We start from the raw sequence: 16,473 nt of genomic DNA, 5'->3' as shown, positions 1-16,473 counted from the left end.
GAAATACATTCCACCTTCTTGGATCAAAAGACTTCATGTTAATATGGCTATACTCCCCAAATTGGTCAACAGATTCAATGCAATCCCTACCAAAATCCCAGCTGTCTTTTTTTGTAGACACTGCCAAGCTGGTCCCAAAATTCATATGGAAACTCAAGGGACCCAGAATAGCCAAAACAATCTTAAAAAAGAACAAGTTGAAGGACTCACTTCCTGATTTCAAAACTTAATACAAAGCTGCAGTAATCAAGGCAGTGTGGTAATGGCTTAAGGGCAGACATACATATCAATGGAACAGAATTGAGAGTTCAGAAATAAACCCAAACATCTATGGTCAACTGATTTTTGACAAAGGGGCAGAGAGAATTCAACAGGAAAAGAACAGTCTTTTCAACAAATAGTGCTGGGACAACTGGATATCCACATGCAAAAGAATGAATCTGGACCTCTACCTCACACCATAAACAAAAATTAACTCAAAATGGATCACAGACCTAAATGCAAGAGCTAAAACTATAAAACTTTTAGAAGAAAATAAAAAGTAATTCTTCATGATCTTATATTAGGCAGTGATTTCTTATGTACGACACCAAAAGAACAATAAAAGACAGAGAATTCTCATTTTCTGGAAGTTACCACATATACACGTTAAATAAATTTGATAACTCTACTCTTATAAAAAAAAAAAAAAAAAGAGAAGACAGACAAGCAGTATGTATTAGAAATATGGGGCTTTGGTTAATAGGGGGCTCAGTGTTGGCTGTGGCACAATTTTGACACTAAGTAATCTCAGGCCGTGTTAATGTATCAGTGCTTCCTGAGGCATATTCCATGGGCCATTCATTCTCTGAATTATTAATAGGTTTTATGAGGGGAAAGAATTTTAGGGTCCAATACGTTTGTGAAATGATATTTCAGTTAGAGTTATTCAAGATTTCAGGGCTTTAATGTCCTAAATGAATTCCAAGAGAAGGATAGAATATGAAGTACTTTCTCATTTCCCCACAGACACCTTCTTTCCAAGGAGTATCTAACTGTTCGGCAGGACACATTTTGGGAAACGCAGTGAGAAAACTACAGTCTGTAAAAAGAAAGGAATGATGACCTTGCTTTTGGTCAGACCCCAGCTGGGTTGTGATGGAGTCAGGCACCAGTTTCAGCGGGGATTGCTGACGTGCAGAGCAGTCAAGACAAGGTCAGATTTCTGGTTGAAAACCAACTCATGTCAGAAACGGCTAAAAGGATAGAGGTTATTTGGCCAGGAGAAGAGAAGACTTGGGAAGAATAAGACAAATGGTATTAAAATATTTGAAAGTTTGTCATGTAGACCTAACATCAGTGGACAGGAAAATAACTTTTAAATCATTGTTAGAATACATTTCCAGTCTTTAAAATTATTCTAAATGTTCCAAATTTCCAGTCACTAGCAGTTCCAAAACGACCACCTTGGAGAAGATGAGATTGTGAATTCCCAAGGATGCCGGGACGTCATCTGGGACAACCCATCTGGGAAATGCCGAGGGGACTCAGTGTCATGTGGGGACTTGGGTCAGATGACCTCTGCGGACCTTTTCAGTGCTGAGACTCTATGATTAATTTGTGTCTATTCTTGCTCCAATATTTTTTTTTTTTTTAACCTGGGTAAAATAATGACAGCATTTCCTTCTTTACCTAATCTCTGTTTCTTCCCTATTAATGAGCTAGATTTTATCATTTGGGTGATCATCCGCATAATTATCATTACTCTTCAAATACTAAAGAAATCCACAGGGAAATACTCACATTAAAAGTTTTCTTGAGTACTTCAGTCTGGATTTTATCAAACAGCTCAAGGTCCTTTTCTTCTACCATCTTATCCCGATAAACTCGATTTGATTCATGCAGATACAGTTTTACTAGGTCTTGTGTCGATTTCACACATTCCACTGAGCAGAAGAGAATACCCTTCAAGGAGAACAGACAAAAATATATATATATATATAAAACAATTAGGAAGTACAACAGCTAGGAGAACTTTCTGGAGCATGTTGCCCATCCTGGGTGGATGCTGGGGGATCGTCTCACTACAGAGTACATCATTCTAGTGAAGGGAGCACTTAGAAAGTTGAGAGGGAGCTTGTGGAGAAAGACCCAGGTACTGGAGGCAGACAGACCTGACCTCAAATACTGTCACGGCCGCACAGCAACTATGTGACTTTGGGCAAGGAGTGTGACATCTCTGAACCACGGTGTGCTCATTTTTCAAACAGGAATAACAAAATTGACTTTCTGAAGTTGTCCAAATAAATCAAATTAATATGCCCATCAAACTAGTATTGCGCATCTCACATACTCAATACATTGAAATTATCCTTTTATGTTTGTCATAAAAAAACAACTGCAACAGCTGTAATTTATTGAAGCCAATTATGTGACTAGATGCTTTGTCAGACAAAGCTCATTTAATCCTCATAGTGATCCTATGAAACCATTTTCACTAGATCCTCTTTGTATAATGTGGAGATTGGGATTCAGAAAGACAGAAAACATGCCCAATGTCAAACAGTAAGTTGCCTTACTTCGAAACCACAACACTTTGAAACCAGGTCTTCCCAACCTTAGTGCCTGGCATTTTAACCACTACATTTCAAGTTGCCACAGTGATGAGAGAGGTGGCTATATTTCAATGTCACAAGTGCTGTTTGGAAACTGATTTAGGTCTATGTACAATCAGGACTACGACAAAGGGCTGGCATGAACCTTGACAGGTCAGCAACCCATTTATGCATCTCCAGTTGGCTCCCCCTTCCTGTGCACCCCAGGGGTGGTCCCAAATATTTACCAACTGTTTCAAATTTTTCTGTCACTATTAGCCAATGTCCTGGCCTCCTTTTCTACTGAAATTTGGAGACCACCAATATTAGAGCGCAAAAACCTGGGCAAGTCCGACAACTTCAAACTCATCTACGTCTGTGTTTGCTCGCCTGGTTTTCCTTCTTGTCCTACAGGAAAAGAGGTCCTTGAACGGTTCTTCATTCCTCACTGCATAATGCTCAGATTCGTCAGCATGGCATAAAGGTCTGGTCACAACGTGACGACATTCTTCTTCCTCACGATTGCTCTTACCACTAACTCCCGTAAAATCTAGACTCTAGTTTCACAAAATTCAAATTATTTTCTGATCCTGCACCCTTTCCGTGCCCTCATGCCTTTTGCTTTGCTTGCTATGCCCATAGTTCAAGATCTAGTTCAACTGATAGCTCTTGTTGAAGTCTTCTAAGACAGCTCTCCCCTCCAGCAAGGCCTCCTGTAGCCCTTTGTATATAAATCTCTATTATAGAAGAATTATTAGTTTCTCAAATTATTATTTTTTTGTGCTGGTTTGTTTCTTCCAGGTCATGGCAAGCGTCTCAAAGGCAGGGAAGTCTACAGAGTTTATTTTGGTTCTAGTTTATTTTTATCGTTGTATTGCTTGTACCGCGTAAGTTCTAAGAGTTGCGGATAGTTTCTCAATTTAAACAGCAGAAGACACCTTCAAAGTGCTGAAAGAAAATAGCTGCCGATCAAGAATTCCAAACCTCCCCTCAAAATCCTTAAGAAATAAATATATTTTTAGTCAAATAAAAACTGAGAGATACTTGTCTAGCAGATATGAACTAAAGTAAATGCTAAAAGGAGTTCTTCAGGCAGAATGAAAATGATTCTAGGTAGGTGAAAAACAGAAAAGAGCAATGGAAATGGGAATATATAGGTAAATTTAAATAAATGCTGATGTACTAATACAAAAATATCAGTGCATGTGGATTTTCAATATACATAGAATCAAAATAAATAACAGTACAAAACTTGAAGAGAGGCAAATTGTTCCCAGATCCTTGCATTTTATGGCAATTAATAAATGTACTAATTTATAAAAGGCAAAATATAAAATGATACATCTGGTAACCATACATGAATAGTAAAAATATGTATAATATGCTAAAACAAAATAAAATAAAGTGATAAAAACATACAATTAGTTTGATGGAATACAAGAAGAGGGAAGGAAACAGAATAGGTAAGATACACTGAAAACTAATCATATGAGTAGATTTAATCCCAAATATATTATTATATAAAATAACATGAATGAACTAAACATTGTAATTAAAAGACAATGATTGTCAGGCTGGATTTTAAAAACCCAACTATATGCTGCTTATAAGAGATACAGTATACTTTAAATATAAGAGTATGGAAAAGCTGAGCCTCAGAAAATGAAAGTGATATATCAGGAAGACACTGACTAGGAGAACATGGAGCGGTCATGCTACCGTCATGCAAAGTCAACTTTAAAGCAAGGGCCATTTTTAAAGATGAAGACGTACATTTGATAAATAAGAGAAAGGTTGGTCCACTAGGGAAATATAACAAATCTAAATTTGTATGCACTTAATAACATAGCTTCAAAATCTAGAAAGTGAACGTGACAGAAATTAAAGGAGAAATAGACGTGTCCATAATCACAGTAGGAGATTTTACTGTATCTTTCCCAGAAACCAACAGAATAAGCAGATAAAAAACCCAATATGGAAAGAAATTTTAAACAAAATGATTTATAAGTTTGTTCTCATTGAAATATTGATAAAACTACACTCAACATCGTATCTTGGTCCATAGAGCAAATCTCAACAAATTTCAAAGAAATACAATCATATAGAGTATGTTTTCTGACAACAGTGAAATTATGCTGGGCATTAATAAAAGAAAGATAGTTTCACCAGTAAATTCTTCCAACATTTAAAGGAAGACATAATACAATGTTTTACAAAATCTTCTAGAAAATAGAAAAAGAGGGAACAATTCCCAAAGTTTTTTTCTTTTTTGGAGGGAGGGTCTCACTATGTCTCCCGGGCTAGGGTGCAGTTGCAGCATCAAACTCCTGGGCTCAAGCGATCATCTAGCCTCAGCCTCTCCAGTAGCTGTAGGCTAATTGTTAAATTTTTTGTAGAGATGGAGTCTTGCTATGTTGCCCAGGCTAGTCCTGAACTACTGGCCTCAAGGCTTTTGGCCTTCCAAAAGCCTTGGATTACAGGCATGAGCCACCATGCCTGGCCAACTTTCCAAAGTATTAATATTTTATGAGGACTTTATAATCTTAGAATACTAGAGAAAGGAAAATTATAAGACAATCTCATGAATGTAAAAATTATATAGAAAAAATTAGCAAATTGAACACAAGAAAATATAAAAAGCACAACATGCAACCACCAAGCTGAGTTGACTCCCGGTATGCAAGGTTGATCTAACATTTAAAAATAATCAGTGTAATGTATCACGTTACCAGAATAAAGAAGAAAAAATGATATAATTATTTCAGCAGCAGTAGAAAAATCATTTGTTACGTTTCAACACATATTCATGATTAAAACTCTTAGTAAACCATAGACAGAAAGAAATTTCCTTAATCAGGCAAAAGGCACCCACAAAAACCTGTAGTAAGCATCTTATTTAATGACAAATTATTAAAAGCCTTTCGCTCTAAATTTAGGAATGTAACAAAATGTCCATCAGAAAGCGTTGTTACGAGTGTTAAATTTCAGGTTGTATATGTGACAAGGACACTGTCCAAGGCAGGGGCTAAGGCTGGGTTGCTTCTGGTAAAAGGAACTTCACCGACTCTTCTCCCTTTACTTCTGCCACTTATGAGCAGTGCAAATTTGATCAAACCACTTTAACTCCTTTTGACCATTTGGAAAATGCAGATAGTAACAGCCCAAGTTCATAAAGTTGTAGTGAGATTTAAGACCAGCCTAGATGTGTTCTTAGGTTTTGTCATGCTGTGGGGCTCAGTGCCTCCACCTTCAGGGGAAGCCTTCCTGGTGCATAGCTCTTGGGCCTCTGAACCAGGGTTTAGTAGGTTTCTGTTCTCTAAAGCCAAGAGTTCCAGCTGGAAATAGCTGAGCCAATGTCCTCAGGGTCTAGATGTTTGCTCCCTGGAGTCCTATCTGCACAGGCAGTGCCCTGGGCAACTAAGTCCAACTACACGTGCTCCACCTGGAAGGTGATGTCACTTCCTGGTCACTTCACTTTTACTTAGGGGTGTGGCCTCAGCTTGGTGTAACAGGCATCCTTCTCTAAATAATAACTCAGTGCTATCTCTCTGAGGGGTCTCTCTGAAAAGGAGTTTCTGCAGATTCTTGTCCAGGACGGGAGAGTTTGGACTCTGCTATGTGAGGACACTCTACCTGACCACGAGGAAGAAAGCACCTGGGTTTCCTTGATTGCCCTTTGGAGGTTTTTTTTTTTTGAGGCAGGGTCTCACTTCGTTGCCTGGGCATGAGGGCAGTGGCATGATCATAGCAACCTCTAACTCCTGGGCTCAAGTGATCGAGGTATAATAATACCTCGGACTCCCAAGTATAATAACTGGGAATACAGGCACGTGTCACCATGCCCAGTTAATTTTTCTATTTTTGGTAGAGACAGAGTCTTGCTATGTTGCTCAGGCTTGTCTTGAACTCCTGACCTTAAGCAATTCTCCCACCTAGGCCTCCCAAAGTGCTAGGATTACAGGCGTGAGCCACCACACCCAGTGCCCTCTGGAGGTTTTGATAGTGATGGATCAAGCAATGGGCAGAGATAGGCTCTTACTATTCCAATAAACCATTGGAAGGATCTGAAATGGATTTGGCCTAGAAATGAACCTGGAATTTTTAGGACTGAGGCCATCCCAGGGGCTGGCAGAGGGCGTCTTAGGAATAGACAATGTGGCTTCTCGAGGAAGCAGAGGTATCTTGCGTGGTTTGGGGGATATCCTTTTTCATCCCAAGAACAACAGGTGTACCTCCTGGGGATCTAAAATAGTTTTCTCTTTCTTTCTTTTGGGACATTTTCCTTCCCAGGCATACTGGAATCATTACAGAACATTATGTCCAAGATGCAGAGCCTTCTTCAGCCAAAAGGAATCAACTCAGAAATGCATCCTGCTTACTGAGAAATAATTTAATTTTCAAATGAAACTCTATTTTGTTGAGGCCCTTCCTCATGGAGCCCACGGCACTCTGTGGCCAGTCTGTTTATGTTCATGATTCCATATGCACTGTGCCTCTGCCTTTGCCTAAGAGTTTCGCATTAACTATTTATGTTATTAAAAATGGGAGCATCTGGATCATGACTCAACCTTCTAGGGTGTCTCGCAGCAGAGGAACTCACCTGGAAAATGTTGGCAAAATCTCTGAGGTTGAAGATATAGTGGAATTTGATTGCTGTGGGTAGGAAGGTGGTAGTGATTTTCTGGTGGAAGGCAAGAGCCAGACTGATGAGCGAGGGGATGGATTTCTGCAGGGATGCTGGGAAGTTTCCAAGCTTCAGATGGTGAGTCAGGATGGTGCTGTAGATGGAGGACAGAGCATCTGCTCCCGGGAAGGAGAGGACGAACACGCAGAAGTGACGCTGCACAGGGAGACAGAGGCACGTGGAGGAGGCATGAGCTACACACCCTTGATCCCAGAGCAGAAATCACCTCTTCTGGATATGCATAAAATAATGAAGAGTCCTTATAGGGCCTTCAGGGCTGTATTTTGGTCACATTCCTCATGCCGCACCCAAATTTAGGTTGAACCTAAAATGACTGGGGGAATAATGGGCTTTGGACCTTTGGTCAAAGACAGCAGCATTGAGGAACAGGGAGAGAGCTGGACTTGGGCTCAGAGAATCTGAGTCCAAATCTGAATTTGATTTTTGTGTCCATACGAACTTGGGAAGGTCATTTTGTCTCTATGAATTTTCTTTATCTGAAGAATGAGGGAATTGATTCAGATGAACTCTATGACCTTTTCCACCTATAAAAGCTTTGCGACTCTGGGTCTAGGAGTTTCTAATTCCCCTAGAAATGCAGGTGGGCATTCTATCAGATCTACCATTCTGAGAGGCTGTAGTGGGGGAAGGCCAGTTGTTACTTACAATCAGAGCCATCAGCTCTGGTTAGGTAGTATTGGGACCCAAGTACCATGGTTCCTCCCATACCTGGAGCCGTGGGTTGATGGTGAAGCTGCCTGCAGTGGGGTTCATACAGGAAACATACTGTACATTCATGATCTCCTTCAGGGACAGCTTGTTCCGATCATACCTGGAATAGCCGGAAACCACGGGTGAAAGGTGTGTGAGTGCTTTGTCAAAGTGATGTAGGATGAGCCCTAATGCTCAAGTGTTTGGGTAATAAAAAACAAAGTCTAGGTCCACTGGTAGAGATTGAGAGGAGACAAGAGCCTAGGACAAATTCCGAGGGGCCCACTATCTATGGAAATAGCACAGGAAGAGACCACAAGGATGGACTAAAAGGTAAGAGAAACATCAGGGCACCCCAGGAGGCAAAGGAAGCCAGTATTTGCAAAAGGAAAGGGTGGTCGCCCACATCAGGGGCTGCAGAGAGAATAAGAAAGGTAGTGACCCCAAAGAGTCCCTTGGATTTTGCAATAATGATGCAGTTAGTAGTTTAGGAGGAATAAGGGGAATAGAAATCAAATCATGGTGGATTGAGAAATGAGTAGGAGATGAGGGAGTGGGGACGGAATAGAGAGATTTGGTTCTCTAGGGGGAGTGAGACAGAACAGGAACTGGAAAATGATTGTCTTTAACACAGTAGAAGAAACTCATGCAAGTTTAAATGACGTGAAAGAGCCAACGAGGAGATGGGGAGACCAACCAAAGAAGTGAGGATGTCAGGAGAGGGAGAGAGCAGAACCAGGATGCTGGTGGGGATTGAGCCATAGGTGAGATGTAACAGGAGGACACAGAAAGGGACCTGTGTGGGGGAAGCAAGTTACATAAGTGCGGAAGCAGGGATGGAGGTGGCATCTGTGCTCTGACGCAAAGCCGTCGGCGGAGGTGGGGTGGGAAGTTTGAGGAGAGAGTAGATGGTAAGAAATAGCCATTTCTGAGAGTGGACATGTGGACGGACTAAGGCAATATGGCAAGAGTTTCCAGGAAGTTTCTACTTCCCAGTTAAGGTTTGTGACCACGAATCTAAAGTAAAACTAGTTAGCTTGACTCTGACTTTGCCCGGGAAGTTCCACTCCTCAAATGCCGGTGTGGAGATTATGGATGGTTGCATGTGTCAGGCATCCAATAGAGACTTCAGGAAGGAAATGAAAGGCAAGGCAAGTTAACCAATAATCCCTCTCTCTGAATTCTATCTTCTCACTCTTTCTCCGCGGCAGATTCCGTGCGAGGTAGGAAGGTGAGCTGGCATCTCGAATCAATGACTTACTTTTGTTTTTCCTGGCAAGTTCAGACCATCTGCCATTAGAAGCCTTGCTGTTGCAAGAGACACTACCAGACCCTGTCAGTTGCTCCGAAGACGCCAAGGCTGCAAAGGTGTGCAGACACCTGTGTACTCTACAGGGGGTAGGTGTTAGTATTGAAACACCTTGCAGTGTGGTGGGGCGGAGCGGGGAGTGTTAATTCTGCTTTGGGGCTTAGAGGAGGCTTCTGGAGAGGTGACTTTTGAGATGAGTCTTCAAGAAAAAAGTGGGCTTTTTTTCCTAAGATGGGAGCTCAGTACCTTCTCTGGCCAAACTTTTCACGTGGATATTAATGCCCCCACCTGAAAGCACTGCAGGACACAGAAAATAGCATGGGGGCGTGGTCACCACGGGGATTCTCATCTGGCACCAGAGCTAAGCTGGGGTTTGCAATTCCAGCAGGGTGGGCTCGGCTGTCAGCCCTGCCTCAGGCTTTGCCCCAGCCCAGTCCCCTCACCAGTGGCCGTAGTCCAGGTGCTGCCTGATGACGGTGTGGGGCTGCACTGTCCCGTAGGCATCCACCTCAGGCATGTTCATGTCATCGATGAAATAGACGAGCTTCTTGTTGCCTGGAGGGCCATAATTTCTTCCCGCCTTCTTTTCTAGAGGCTTCTCCAGGACAGCTGAGGGGAGATCCAAGTAGTGAGGACCTCGGAGGGCAGTACTAAGACAGCACAGATGTCAAGGTGCTGCCTGCCTGGGTGTGTGTGTGTGTGTGTGTGTGTGTGTGTGCAAACAACAGCAACAACGACAACAACAGCTATTACCAGATTCAGGTTATAGGACCAGAAAGTAACGTTGAAATTACTAGGCAATAATGGTGACAGTACATGCTAGGCACTGAGTATTCTCACTATGTGCACCATGCTGGGTTTTACAAACATTAATTATCTCATTGAATCCTGTAACATTGCTGAGAGATTAGTATTACCTATTTTACAGATGAGGGAACTGAGGCTCAGAAGAACTAAGAACTTTACTAAGGAAGATTACAAACCAGAGCAGTTAAACCTAAAAGCCTAAGCTCCTTGTGTTACATGGTGGTCCCAATTTTGTTTATAGACTAGAAAGCGAAGAGTCCTCCACCCCATGGAAATCTGCAAGTAACTGGATCCTGGGTGGATCTGCCCTCTCTATCTAAGGCAGCAAAGGTACATAAAGGCTGAGGCTCCCATCCCAGGGCTGGGCAGAGGCCCCTTTCACTTGGAGGCTATACAAGAGGAATCACTGGATATTTTGCCAGCAATGTTCCCAGAGAGTTCATCTTGTAGGGTCTTCCTTGATGGGGAGTAGGAAAAATAGCCTCAGAGAATTTCCCAGATGCTTCCAATGTCCTGAACGGCTCCCTCTCCTGCCTTCAGGTTTTCTAGCCCCTACTGGAGCATCCAAGTGCCTTTCTGGAGACTAAGCACGGAGACTCCCTTCTGGAGTTGATTCGATTCTTCAATTATCAAGCCAAAGGGAAGGAATCAAACAGCATAGTTCCCCAGCATGACAGGGCTTGTTTAGAACAAACTTAAGTAATAGGGTGGAGACATATGTATTTTTTTTTCAGTAGAGCAATTAAATATTTATGGATTGCAAGAACCAACACTCCCTATTACAGCTGGAAGCTCTAAGAACCATCTGATTTCTTCTCTTGAAAAGCAAGTTTGTAAACAAGCAGAAAGTGTCAACAGATATATGGAGGTGACAGATAGAAAGACAAGTTCCTTCAAGAAGCTTGAATATTCTAATTTTCTGGTTCTGAGTTAAATTAAGTGTTTCAGATATGAATTAAATTTAAATTTAATTAGCATCCAATTAACATACACTATCAACCAATTAATCACCCAACACCTTCTTCCCCCCGAAAGATACAACAACTATATACGAGATCTGTCAAAATGAAATATAATTAATGGGCTGCAAGGACATGCTTTTGAGAACAGCCCTTCTAATAGGAAATTCTCTTCTTCAGAAGACTTGTTTCTCCTCCTCCCAAGGCAATGATATTCAAGTCATAATTCAACCCCTGGAATTAAGCAGACCCTGTAATTTGGGTTGATTAAGCTCTTTATGCTTTTAAAGGATCGCTGAGGAGAAAACCATGTCAGTTAGCAAGAAGTGGCCTTGGAGTGCACTGGAGGATCTCAAACGGGTAAGTTCTCCAGAGGAAGGAAGGCTCGCCAGGAAAGACAGACACAGTTTTTTTCTCCCTTCTTGGCCAAGCTCTGCTGTATGTCACATCTAGGAAGGGGTGACAATGAGTTTTTCTGTTTCCAGGCAGAACTGGGGGAGGGGAAGTGGGTTTGAGTTTCGGGGAAAAGTGTTGATGTTGAGGACGCTGAACAAATGGACATGTAAAGAAATGTGACCCTCTCTCTCCCCTGGTTTCTGAGATCCGATTGTCATCAACGAGTCTAGACCCAAGCCTACACCCGGCCCCGAGTTCATTTTACATTCATACTGAATTTCTCCATCAGGCATTTATTCACCCAGACATCGTTTTTCCAGTAAGGCCTTCTCTGGTACACTCCTAAAATTAAATCCCCACCCTTCATCCTCCGTCCTGGCTTCCTTTCTCTTCACAGCACTCATCACCACCTAATATTCTCTATCTTTCATGTATTTCCCTTGTTTGTTATCCCACCCGCCCTGCCCCAGTGGACTCTAAACTCTAAGAGGACAGGGATTTTTCTCTGTTTTCTTTGTTGTCTCAACCCCAGGACCTAGGACATTATTTAGCACATGGTAGGGTGCTCAAAAATCATTTATTAAAGTAAGAAATGAATGAATGAATTTTCTTATTATAACAAATCCCATGAGACAGGCAAAGAAAGTCTTATCAGCCTCATTTTGCAGCTGATAACACAGAGGCGAAGGCAGATGGAACACCTTGCTAGAATTAGAGTCCAGGTCTTTAGGTAGTAATTCCAATGCTGCTCCATCCCAGCTGGCAGGGGAGCCCCTCACACCCTGCCCCTCTCCAGGCTGTCCCCGACTGTGCGAGTCCTGGTGATTCAGAACTCAGAGCAGCCCCTGGACTTCAGAGCAGTTCATCCATTTATCCGTGGGGCATTGCCCAGCTCTGTAGTGAGCATTTGACATGCATTGTATCATCGACCTCTCACATATCTCTATGATATGTCATCATTACCTCTTAAAAACCTTTTAACAGATGAGAACACTGAGGCTTAGAGAAATTAAAAAATTTTACCCAAGGTTATACAGCTACTAAGTGGCAAAGGCAGGATTTGAACCCAGGTCTCCCTGGCTATGGAACCTCACATAACCGCTACTGCAAACTACTTCTTAAGTGTCATAATGAAATGGCTTCTGCCCTTGAGAAATTCTCAGTTTAGTCAACTCATTGCCTGCATCATATTTTTGATAGAGATCATTAATAATTAATCATGTCTTACTTTGCGTGACATGATTTGTGTACCTGTTTGAGCTATTTTCCTTTCATATTATCTAATTTTCATGTGTTAAGACTCTTTAGTTATCTTGTAATGGCTTTGCATTCATTCTTTCAAAAAATAACATTCTTTGCATAATACATATTCATTTTAGAAAGATCCAAAAGCATAGAAAATCATAATAATGAAGGTGAAAATCGCCCATAATTCTATCACCCGGCAGTAAGCACTACTTTCAATATTTTGGTATATTTTGTTCTAGTCTACTTGTTTTGTTAGCTTTTCTCCCTGTACAAAACCAGAATGATAATGAATATACTGCTTGTATATATTTTTTATTTAACGTATCATAACCTCTTTATATCATAATAAATATCCTTCTAAAACATTTTTTTAATTGCTGCATTGTGTTGCATAATTTGGATGTACCAAAACTTACGGAATTGTCTCTATTGTCTGAAATACGTGTTTTCAATTTCATTATACTGTATTTTGAACCTTCCATAATTCCAAGCAAAAAGATGATAAATCTTTGATGACTCAACTTTGATCTGTGTCATCCCTTTTTTGGAAGACGTTAAGTGGAAGAGAGCTGTCTGTCTGTGACAATGTAAGCACAATGCTCCTCTGAGGCTGAGCATTTGATTAGATCTGTTAGGGTCCTGTCCAACCTTAAGCTTTATAATAAACAGGTTACAGAGATTCATTTTACACAAAGTTTCAGGCATCTGAGCTCCTATATAATTAGTGTAATTAAACACTCAAATATTTGTTGAGCTAATAATTCAAATCCCAGTTGGATGGGAAGAGAATTCAGGCTTGTAATGAGTGTGATTTTGTCTCTCTCCCTTTGCACCGAAGCCCAGCAAGGCCTTAGCCAAGTTCTTTGCTCCTCCTTTACTGTTTCTAAACTGTCCTGTCTGCGGGTTTTTGTGAATTCTTTTATTTTAAAAAAAGTATTTGTATTTTCACAAAAATAAGAAGAGACTTAGGTATTTGAAGAAACCTAAAATAGCCCAATTAAAATAAAGGCTAAATAGGGCTTGCAAAACAATATAGAATAGGAAGAAACTTAATTGGGCCAGTAATCTGGGATGACATAGTTACTATAATCAAATAAAAATTTATTTCACATTTTCCTTTATGAACTGCTTGCTTGAAAGCTCAGAACTAAATCTGTGTTTAATTATAATGGCCATGTGATCCCAGATTACTGGTACAAATCCACCTTGCTTTTTATATGAAACCATTTTTGAATTCTAAGAGGTATTTATTATGGATACTTACAAAAGATATATCAGGCTACAAAATGGTCTGAGATTTTGAAGATATAAAAATAACTTAAAATTATCTTTTAACCCTTAACAGAACCCAAAGTGAACCACTAAGTTGTAACTCAGTAAAGGGAGTGAAAGCAACACAGTGGGTTTGTGGAGTTCAGAGAGGCTGGTGGATTGGAGAATGAACACAAATCTGTCTCTTCCGACTTGAGAGGTCAGTGTTATTTACCTGTGGTTAGTGCATGTGTTGGACTCTGGCCAACTGAACGCTGAGTTTTTCAGTGATTGATTAAAGGGCCTGTTATATTTACTATTAAAGGGAAAGATATCCATGTGCTCTAGATAATAGATGAATGGAAGTAAAGTTGGCATTCTGTTATGAAAATTAAGATGCATGACTTTGTCTTATCAAAGTGGAAGGCCATTATAGCTTAATGAAATAAGGCAGCTTTGCTATCAACTCATAGGGTAACCTTGAGGGAAGTCCTTAGCATCTCTAAGCTTCCCTTGACCATCTTGTAAAAAGTGGGGCTATCATCAGATGAACACCATTTCCAACCTCTTTCTCTTCAGTCGTTTTTCTGCTGGGGTGGCCATGGGACATAGTTCTCAACAGTAAAACATAGGCATAAATCTTTGAAGTTTCTAGAGAGCTGTCATTTCCTGACATGGGCACTAACTCTTCCCTTTATTTGGAATGCAGATGTGATGGCTGGAGTAGCAGCCATTCTGCCACCTCGAGGGAACAATAGCAAATATTTTAGCATTGACATTATTGAGCCACTCATCCAGCATTAGCAACTGTCTATCTTCAGATTTCATGTTGCGTGGGAAAAAACAAAAAACAAAACAAAAAAACCTCTGTTTATGCCACTAATGTCAGATTACTTATGGCCAAAAGCATTACTGAAATAGTGTCTTATAGGCTAGGAAGGATTAAATGAACTAAAGGGGGTAAAGCCTTTAGCACAAGGGTTGGCACCTTGTAAACACTAGAGAAAGTGTGTGCTGTCTACACGTGGTGGGCTACGTGAGTGCCGGCAGCACAGTCCTCATTTGTATTTCAAGGAGTTCCGAACCTGTGTTTAGAAAAGTACTCAATGGAGACTCCAGAATGAATGTAATTAAAGAGAGGAGAGATGCAGGTATTGTCAAACAGCTGCCTCCTCTATAAAGGAACATCTGATTTTGAGAAAAATAGCATCCGATGGGCTAACAGGATAAGTGAGCTGCAAAATGGACCCCTGGAGACCTCCAGGAATTGACCTGTGGGGGGAGTTATTGCCTATTTGAAAGCTGGAATATTTCTTCCAAAAACATTATTTTTGTTTCAGCATAGTTTATATTAAGCTCTTTTTTCAAACCAAAGGAGTTTGTGGTTTTTTGTTTGTTTTGGCATTCGGGACTTAGAAATTATTGTACAATATAGATTCTTAAACTTGAGAAGGATTTTGTTAATATTATTATAACAAGAGCTTCCATTTACCAAGCACGTATTGTATACTAGGAATCGTTTTGAGTGTTTTACGTGTTTTATCTTACTATTCAAGAATGGAAGGAATGAAGTACTGATACACTCAACAACGTGGATAAATCTCCAAATTGTGCTGAGTGAAAGAAGCCAGACAAAAAAAGAGTGCATATTGTGTGATTCCATTCTATAAAATTCTATTTTTTTTTTTTGAGACAGAGTCTCTCTGTGTTGCCCGGGCTAGAGTGCCGTGGTGTCATCCTAGCTCACAGCAACCTCAAACTCCTGGGCTCAAGCGATCCTCCTGCCTTAGCCTCCCAAGGAGCTGGGACTACAGGCATGTGCCACCATGCCCGGCTAATTTTTTCTATATATTTTTAGTTGTCCAATTAATTTCTTTCTATTTTTAGTAGAGACGGGGTCTCGCTCTTGCTCAGGCTGGTTTCGAACTCCTGAGCTCAAACAATCCGCCCGCCTCGGCCTCCCAGAGAGCTAGGATTACAGGCGTGAGCCACGGCGCCCGGCCGATTCTATAAAATTCTAGAAAATACAAACTAATCTCTAGGGACAGAAAATAGAACAATGGATGCCTGGAACAGGGCGGGGAGGGAGGAAGGGATTACAAAGGGACATGGGGAAACTTCCGGAGGTGATGGGTACGTTCATTATTTCAATTTTGTGATGGGTTCATGGGTGTGTAAATTTTTCCAAACGTACCAAATTGTACACCTTAAATATGTGAAGTTTATTGCATGTTAATTATAAATAAATGTAGCATTTTTTTTAAAAAAGGAAAAATGTAAAAATAACTTATGCTACCTTTCAGTAGGAAAATGGATAAATGGGCTGCGATTTATTCACACAGTGGAATTCTATGCAGCAGAGAAAATGAATGAAATACATCTACATTATTAAAACAATGATTAAAAAAGTAAGTTGCCAAAGAAAGGCAGTGTGACATATATTTAAAAATTTAATACTCATTACCACATTGTATGTTTTATGGGTGCATAAATGTGTAAACCTGGAATAATGCGCATGAACTTTAGTACCCCAGT

General features: G+C 40.7%; 1 protein-coding gene across 1 annotated transcript in view; it reads right to left on the bottom strand.

Annotated features, from left to right (window-relative positions):
• The window catches only part of DNAH9 (dynein, axonemal, heavy chain 9), a 313,557-nt gene that overhangs the window by 145,715 nt on the left and 151,369 nt on the right, over positions 1 to 16,473 (bottom strand). Inside the window, exons 39-42 of the mRNA XM_012653931.1 lie at positions 9,721 to 9,886; positions 7,987 to 8,089; positions 7,174 to 7,413; positions 1,783 to 1,944 (exon numbers count right to left, since the gene is read on the bottom strand). Of these exons, the coding sequence (XP_012509385.1) occupies positions 1,783 to 1,944; positions 7,174 to 7,413; positions 7,987 to 8,089; positions 9,721 to 9,886 (671 nt within the window). The remainder of the gene's footprint in view (positions 1 to 1,782; positions 1,945 to 7,173; positions 7,414 to 7,986; positions 8,090 to 9,720; positions 9,887 to 16,473) is intronic.

The sequence above is a fragment of the Propithecus coquereli genome, unplaced genomic scaffold (genome assembly GCF_000956105.1).
Source record: "Propithecus coquereli isolate 6110/MARCELLA unplaced genomic scaffold, Pcoq_1.0 Scaffold435, whole genome shotgun sequence".
Classification (NCBI taxonomy): domain Eukaryota; kingdom Metazoa; phylum Chordata; class Mammalia; order Primates; family Indriidae; genus Propithecus; species Propithecus coquereli.
The sequence above is the reverse complement of the archived record's forward strand: the minus strand, read 5'-3'. Positions and strand labels throughout refer to the sequence as shown.